General features: G+C 36.8%; 1 protein-coding gene across 1 annotated transcript; it reads left to right on the top strand.

Moving 5' to 3' along the window:
* Positions 1–6679: 6679 nt before the first annotated feature.
* LOC125659078 (homeobox protein Nkx-2.2a-like) lies at positions 6680–9419 on the top strand. The gene is made up of 2 exons (XM_048890625.2): positions 6680–7109; positions 8041–9419. The coding sequence occupies exons 1-2, from the start codon at positions 6806–6808 to the stop codon at positions 8442–8444; spliced, it is 708 nt and encodes a 235-aa protein (XP_048746582.2). The 5' UTR covers positions 6680–6805; the 3' UTR covers positions 8445–9419.
* Positions 9420–9757: the final 338 nt, after the last annotated feature.

The raw sequence follows: 9757 nt of genomic DNA, 5'->3' as shown, positions 1-9757 counted from the left end.
AATACATCATATCCGTTTTAATCTACATTGTTCATTCAAGGTAAAGTATAGATAAATGAACACTAAAATACAAATCTAAAATCCTTAGTTTATTGGCTAATATCATTATGCTAGCAAACATTTCACTGTGTTTATTTTGGTTTTTTTAAATGTCATTTATCATGCTTTGGAAATTAAACATTCAAGTAACACTAAATGTGTGGTATCTGCACATTGAAAACATTAAGGCCACATGCTCTGTTCTGAATGTTCGCTGATCTACAAATCGAATTCATTATAATGACAACACAATTGTAACACTTTTATAATTTGTAAATTGATATCAAATTGAATTCTATTGAATACAAAAATATATATCAATAAATCAATCATTTCATCAATATACTTTTTGGTGTACTAGTACATAAGTTAGGAAGGAAAAAGCAAATAATTTTGTCAAATAAACTAATCAATAAAATCAATCAGATTGGTAGTAGTTCATGTTTATTCTAATGTACATAATCATTTGATTTCTACAACTTTGAAAAACTAAAACCAATAATAAATCAATGAAATCAATCATAATTCTGGAAAAAAAATCAATCAATATGCCAATTGTTTCATTATTTGTGGAATCTGTTTTAGTGTGTACTAGTACGTACAAATATAAATTAAGGGAAAAGAAAATGATTGATTAACTGATCAATAGATTTTCAATAAAATCAATCAGATTGGCGGTTGTTCACGATTATTTTAAAGTGCACATTTACAAAACAACAGAAACATATCATTTATCTGCTATGACTTTGAAAAACTAAAACCAATAATCAAATCAATCAAATCAATCAAAAAAAAATTTTGGTTGAGGCCAACAAAATTTTTAGATGCCAAACTTGAGGCCAGGCCAAAATTTGGGATGGAGCATAATTAGAGGCCAAAATCGGGGCCAGGCCAATTTTGAGGCCAGGCCAGGCCAATGGGGCCAGGCCAGGTTTTATAGTATGCCCATACGCAGGCGACAACGGAACACCGCCACAGAAACACGGGAAGCCGACGATGGAGAAGCCGAAACCATCCCAAATAAACTCAGCAAACACACGTGTCACAACCAAGGACATCGTTAATCAAAGTAGCGAGTATATACAAATAATGAACCTCACCATGCACACCTCTAACTCTATGTTGAAGAGATGGAGATTATGCACATGCCTTTAACTCGGCGAGCACATGCCTCTAAGTAGGCGAGCCTCTTGTTGCTTTGTGCTATACCTGTGTCATGTTTATATACACAATAAAAATATCATTTTGCTTTATTTTATTACATGTGTTTGAATGAAACCATCTACACAAGTACACTTTAATATTCCATTGATGTATCCATATATACTACTACTACTACCCACCCACAGAACACACACACACACACACACACACACACACACACACACTCAAACACATTGCAGTATGTGTATTCTACTACTACCCACCCACAGAACTCACACACACACACACACACTCAAACACATGGCAGTATGTGTATACTACTACTACTACCCACCCACAGAACACACTCACACACAGCAGTATGTGTATACTACTACTATAACCCACCCACAGAACACACACACACACACACACACACACACAGCAGTACGTGTATACTATACTACTATAACCCACTCACAGAACACACTCACACACAGCAGTATGTGTATACTATAACCCACTCACAGAACACACTCACACATTGCAGTATGTGTATACTACTACTATAACCCACCCACAGAACACACTCAAACACATTGCAGTATGTGTATACTATAACCCACTCACAGAACACACTCACACATTGCAGTATGTGTATACTACTACTATAACCCACTCACAGAAAACACACACACTGCAGTATGGGTATACTATAGCCCACCCACAGATCACACTAAGACATTGCAGTATGTGTATACTATAACCCACCCACAGAACACACTCACACACTACAGTATGTGTATACTATAACCCACTCACAGAACACACTCACACATTGCAGTATGTGTATACTATACTACTATAACCCACTCACAGAACACACTCACACACAGCAGTATGTGTATACTATAACCCACTCACAGAACACACTCACACATTGCACTATGTGTATACTACTACTATAACCCACCCACAGAACACACACACACACACACACACACACACACACACACAGCAGTACGTGTATACTATACTACTATAACCCACCCACAGAACACACTCAAACACATTGCAGTATGTGTATACTATAACCCACTCACAGAACACACTCACACATTGCAGTATGTGTATACTATAACCCACTCACAGAACACACTCACACATTGCAGTATGTGTATACTATACTACTATAACCCACTCACAGAACACACTCACACATTGCAGTATGTGTATACTACTACTATAACCCACTCACAGAACACACTCACACACTGTAGTATGTGTATACTATAACCCACTCACAGAACACACTCACACACTGCAGTATGTGTATATTACTACTATAACCCACTCACAGAACACACTCACACATTGCAGTATGTGTATACTATAACCCACTCACAGAACACACTCACACATTGCAGTATGTGTATACTATAACCCACTCACAGAACACACTCACACATTGCAGTATGTATATACTATAACCCACTCACAGAACACACTCACACATTGCAGTATGTGTATACTATAACCCACCTACAGAACACACTCACACACTGCAGTATGTGTATACTATAACCCACTCACAGAACACACTCACACATTGCAGTATGTGTATACTATAACCCACCTACAGAACACACTCACACACTGCAGTATGTGTATACTATAACCCACTCACAGAACACACTCACACATTGCAGTATGTGTATACTATAACCCACTCACAGAACACACTCACACATTGCAGTATGTGTATACTATAACCCACCTACATAACACACTCACACACTGCAGTATGTGTATACTATAACCCACCTACAGAACACACTCACACATTGCAGTATGTGTATACTATAACCCACTCACAGAACACACTCACACATTGCAGTATGTGTATACTATAACCCACTCACAGAACACACTCACACACTGCAGTATGTGTATACTATACTACTATAACCCACTCACAGAACACACTCACACACAGCAGTATGGGTATACTATAGCCCACCCACAGATCACACTAAGACATTGCAGTATGTGTATACTATAACCCACCCACAGAACACACTCACACATTGCAGTATGTGTGTACTACTACTATAACCCACTCACAGAAAACACACACACTGCAGTATGGGTATACTATAGCCCACCCACAGATCACACTAAGACATTGCAGTATGTGTATACTATAACCCACCCACAGAACACACTCACACATTGCAGTATGTGTGTACTACTACTATAACCCACCCACAGAACACACTCACACATTGCAGTATGTGTATACTATAGCCCACCCACAGATCACACTAAGACATTGCAGTATGTGTATATTATAACCCACCCACAGAACACACTCACACATTGCAGTATGTGTGTACTACTACTATAACCCACTCACAGAACACACTCACACATTGCAGTATGTGTGTACTACTACTATAACCCACCCGCAGAACACACTCACACATTGCAGTATGTGTATACTATAACCCACCCACAGATCACACTAAGACATTGCAGTATGTGTATACTATAACCCACTCACAGAACACACTCACACACTGCAGTATGTGTATTCTACTACTATAACCCACCCACAGAACACACTCACACACTGCAGTATGTGTATACTATAACCCACTCACAGAACACACTCACATACTGCAGTATGTGTATACTATAACCCACTCACAGAACACACTCACACATTGCAGTATGTGTATACTACTACTATAACCCACTCACAGAACACACTCACACACTGCAGTATGTGTATACTATAACCCACCCACAGACCACACTAACACATGGCAGTATGTGTATACTATAACCCACTCACAGAACACACTCACACACTGCAGTATGTGTATACTATAACCCACTCACAGATCACACTAAGACATTGCAGTATGTGTATACTATAACCCACTCACAGAACACACTCACACATTGCAGTATGTGTATACTATAACCCACCCACAGACCACACTCACACATTGCAGTATGTGTATTCTACTACTATAACCCACTCACAGAACACACTCACACATTGCAGTACGTGTATACTATACTACTATAACCCACTCACAGAACACACTCACACACTGCAGTATGTGTATACTATAACCCACTCACAGAACACACTCACACATGGCAGTATGTGTATACTATAACCCACCCACAGACCACACTCACACATGGCAGTATGTGTATTCTACTACTATAACCCACTCACAGACCACACTCACACATTGTAGTATGTGTATACTATACTACTATAACCCACTCACAGAACACACTCACACATTGCAGTATGTGTATTCTACTACTATAACCCACTCACAGAACACACTCACACACTGCAGTATGTGTATACTACTACTATAACCCACTCACAGAACACACTCACACACTGCAGTATGTGTATTCTACTACTATAACCCACTCACAGAACACACTCACACATGGCAGTATGTGTATACTACTACTATAACCCACTCACAGAACACACTCACACATTGCAGTATGTGTGTACTACTATAACCCACTCACAGACCACACTCACACATTGCAGTATGTGTATACTATACTACTATAACCCACTCACAGAACACACTCACACACTGCAGTATGTGTATACTACTACTATAACCCACTCACAGAACACACTCACACATAGCAGTATGTGTATACTACTACTATAACCCACTCACAGAACACACTCACACACTGCAGTATGTGTATTCTACTACTATAACCCACTCACAGAACACACTCATACATTGCAGTATGTGTATACTATAACCCACTCACAGAACACACTCACACACTGCAGTATGTGTATTCTACTACTATAACCCACTCACAGAACACACTCACACACAGCAGTATGTGTATACTATAACCCACTCACAGAACACACTCACACACTGCAGTATGTGTGTACTACTACTATAACCCACCCACAGAACACACTCACACATTGCAGTATGTGTATACTATAGCCCACCCACAGATCACACTAAGACATTGCAGTATGTGTATACTATAACCCACTCACAGAACACACTCACACATTGCAGTATGTGTATTCTACTACTATAACCCACTCACAGAACACACTAAGACATTGCAGTATGTGTATACTATAACCCACTCACAGAACACACTCACACATTGCAGTATGTGTATTCTACTACTATAACCCACTCACAGAACACACTCACACACTGCAGTATGGGTATACTATACTACTATAACCCACCCACAGAACACAGCCACAAAAGAATTCTGCACCGTTTAATTTATTCAGGTAAAGTTATCACAAAATGTCATTAAAAAGGACACAAGCTACTTGAGTATTGAAAATGTTCTGATATCTTGGGACGGATTAATATATTACATAACCCGTGTCGTCTATTTGGTCTTTGTATACACTGGGAGGTATCTATATTTCTATTGAAATATTCATTCTTTAAACAATGATTTTAATAACATCCTAGACAAAGCATATCAATTAAGTTAATATGGATGGTTGAAAGAACCCGATAATTCAAATGGGCCCACACACACACAATTACATATATATACAGTACACATGTATTTATATAAGTGCATTTTATGGGCTGGTTCAAATGTGGATTCTCATTGATAAAAATAATCACTTAAAATAAAGCCAGAAGTGCCTATTATAGAAGCAGTGTAGCTCTTATCTGACCCCACAGGACAATCTACGATCCCTCGTGTCTTAGAGTTCGGGATTCGTCGGAATGGGTCGGGACCGCAGAATGACCTGACACTAGATGATAATCTATTGACACAGCGACACGGCACTCGCCGTTTGGAATTAATGCGTTTAGACGTCCATCAAAGTGACACATGTAGATATAAGTCTTACAATATCCTCACCCCTTCAAAAACCAGATAACCATCAAATTTTTATTTCTCGTAGAAGTTTTGAAAACAGGAAAACCGACAGCTGCTAATTTGTCCAAACAACGCTAAGAGGAATGGGATTGAAAGTTTGTCCAGATATATTCATTATTGCAAGTTAGAAATATACACAGAGAAATTCTGTAAATTGTTTCCAAGATAAATTGTTTATATCACATGCTGTGCCTGTTGTCGAACAAACTCTTCACATTGTAAACAAATTAACCTTCGCAGGATTAGAGCTTTAATCAACACTTACTAATCCATTACAACTCCTACTTTTGAATTATACCCTCTCATTATAGACCCAGTTTGTCTGCTGACTAACTTTCATCCCACGATCTTCAAATGATTTATATTTATTTTACTTTTTGGCCACAGCAGACCCGATCCCAAATGGTCTGGGAAGGAAAAAACTAAAATCTCGACGTTTAGAAACTTTTTCACCCTTCTGGATTTTGATCACTTTCCATCTTATCTCAAACGTTGTGTAAAAGCCTTTTAGTGAATCATGGAGCCAATCGGGACACAGATAAAGCAAGGGGGCGTGGTTAAAGCCATTTGCTGAAAATAAATATGCAATACACAATATGCTTCTAAAATATCTTGGGACAATATTTAAAATATTTACGATCCTTGTGAAATTTTTTTACCAAATCGGACTATCTGTAATATGCAGGGACATCAAAATACTCCCTTTACAATTGACAATATTTTAAGTGGAAGTTTATTTTCTAAACGTGGTAAGAAGGAGACGAAATGTGAGGAGGACAGTACTTCTATTAAAGGTGTCGACCTGAGCGTTAGTTCTGTCAGTCCGGTAGAGGAGGACAGCGTTGATGTCGAAGGTTCGGATTCAGATTCTGAAGTGTCCAGTACGTCACATGTGGTCCCTGTGTGGTCGTCAGATGTTGAATCAAGTCTATCAAATCGTAGTTTCAATTCCACGCAATCAGACCGGGAATTCTTACAAAATCGTATGTATGAAATGTATTTGAAATCTATTAATCACGATTTACACTACGATTTTTGTTCCGATTGGCTGTTTTACTGATAAGTGTTCATGTATGAAAACTATAAATAGGAAGTACAATTATCTATACGGCTTTTATTCAAATATATCTACATATACAGAAACAATAGGCTATGAGAGCACTTTTCTCAATACACATAAAATGTTAATTTGCTGTATTCACAGTGTATTAACACGGGGTGAACATATGTACGAATACTTTTAATTTCTGTAAGAATGGCGTCACTGATTACGTGTTCCCTTCGAATTCACTGCAAAAACTGCAACCAAGTACATGCATCAACAGTTAATTTTAGTTAAATGTTTATTTCAAGACCTGAAATGTTTTATCAGAGTTGATTTGTAGTTAGCACGAGACTATAAATAAACCACTTAAAGAGAATCTTATAAATACGGAATGCTTTTTATACTTATGCCAGAACATGTTCAATTATTATATCAATCTAGCATGCCTGACATCTAGATATCTATACTTAGAATGTATTATGAAAAAATGCTGTCTCATAAATGTAATAACGTTTGTCTCTTTCCTGAATATTACTACAATCACATTTTACGTTTGTCTCTTTCCTGAATATTACTACACTAACATTTTACGTTTGTCTCCTGAATATTACTACAATCACATTTTACGTTTGTCTCTTTCCTGAATATTACTACAATCACATTTTACGTTTGTCTCTTTCCTGAATATTACTACAATCACATTTTACGTTTGTCTCTTTCCTGAATATTACTACAATCATATTTTACGTTTGTCTCTTTCCTGAATATTACTACAATCACATTTTACGTTTGTCTCCTGAATATTACTACAATCACATTTTACGTTTGTCTCTTTCCTGAATATTACTACAATCACATTTTTAATTCAGAGAAAAATGAAGGAAAAGACAATGTACAAATCGAACAGCTGACACCTTGTAAACCAAGGAAGAAGAGATCAAGAGCGGCTTTCTCGCATGCGCAAGTTTTTGAATTGGAGCGCCGTTTCCGACACCAGCGCTACTTGTCAGGACCGGAAAGGGCCGACTTGGCCAACACCTTAAAACTTACTGAGACACAAATCAAAATATGGTTTCAAAATAGACGATACAAGACAAAACGGCGACAAATCCAAGAACAATCGTGTTTAAACGCTGCCAAAAAGGCGGATGTGACACTGCTTATTAAGGATGGCAAAAGAATTCATTCTAACGGAGAAACTCAGCGAATGATTTTCCCTTCAGTGCCATTAGCCAGCCACTTAGACTACCGTTATTTTTACTTTGTGCAATGATTTTATTTATCTCTCCTGTGATGTACTATTCTGTCTTTATAGCACGTGTAGTTCCACGTGCTACAAATTGACAATCGCATTCTTTGCAATTAGCGAAGGGAAATTTTAAATGCATGTGTACTGGGGTGTTTTGTCTGAAGTCGGGGATCTTCACAATGAAGTACTGTCTGGCTCTTTGAATACTCTTCCGGAAATGAAACACGTATTTTATGAGATTACAGAATGGCCTTCTTAATTCCGTAATAAGTTAAGTGAAATCTCGGAAATTAAATTAGTACCACACGAAACTACGGACATTGTCCACACTTTGTCACCTTTTTTATACAATATTCGATAAAAATAAATCCCTTCTGCTAATTAATAAGAACATTTTGCAAACACGCCTGTGAATTTGTCATGTACCTTGCAATACACCTGTAATAGTATTTGTTGTTTTATGATTTTGTGTGCATTGAATGTGTATATGTATAAAATCAACAAGAAGATTTTATTTCTTTGACGTCATATCATATTGAGTGATAAATATTTATCTATATTATACGATGATGGTTTAGAGTTTCATATTTTAAATACAATGAACACTTTCAGCATTAAAAGCATTTAAAACCTGTCTGAATTATTGTCCACTTGACGTGTTACTTGCAGTGAGGCGCGACAAGAATCTTCATGATTATGGAAAATATAACAACTGAGTTGTGAATGAAAGATTTATGTTAGGATCAGAAAATAAAGAAAATTGAAAGTCTGCAGATAACACTCTAGTGCTTTTCTCACCTAGCCATTTGTAAGGCAATAAGAATTTGTTTCACACCATCTGGCATTTCGTTTATTGTTACTAAGGAGATATTAGGTTATAATTCGCAGGCAGACAGGCAGGGATTTTTTTCTCAAAATATATAAATATATGTTATTATACATGTATTAGTTTGTTGTAATTCACCTGTATGTATTAAAACAGTTATATAATTTGAAAAACAATGACGTTTTAGCGAGTTCTGAAATACATTGCGAAATGATTTTTGATAACATTGCAATATTAAAACTTTATTCTCATAATTATCCATGATACTGGAATAAGACTGTTTCTGAAAATAATAACTATTAAAAACATAAATGACTAGGTTTTTTTAAATTAAGACATTTTATAATTAGCTCTTGATGTTGTAAATTTTCTTATAAAATTAAATCATTAAATCGGGTTTACTCTTTTTTGATTTTTGTTTATCCGATTGATGATCAACGCTACATTTGTAAATTTCAGTCACGTCTTCAAATTTTTCTTGATTGATTTAATTTTAAAACTTGATTGATTC

This window comes from Ostrea edulis, chromosome 9, assembly GCF_947568905.1.
Source record: "Ostrea edulis chromosome 9, xbOstEdul1.1, whole genome shotgun sequence".
Lineage (NCBI taxonomy): Eukaryota > Metazoa > Mollusca > Bivalvia > Ostreida > Ostreidae > Ostrea > Ostrea edulis.
Note: the sequence above shows the minus strand (reverse complement) of the source record. Positions and strands in the feature narration are given on the sequence as shown.

What these genes read in the sequence shown, in the direction of transcription:
- LOC125659078 (XM_048890625.2), top strand. Translation starts at nt 6,806, where the DNA reads ATGCAGGGACATCAAAATACTCCCTTTACAATTGACAATATTTTAAGT. An exon ending in CCGGGAATTCTTACAAAATC is followed by an intron (nt 7,110 to 8,040) that starts GTATGTATGAAA and finishes TTTTTAATTCAG; the next exon opens with AGAAAAATGAAGGAAAAGAC.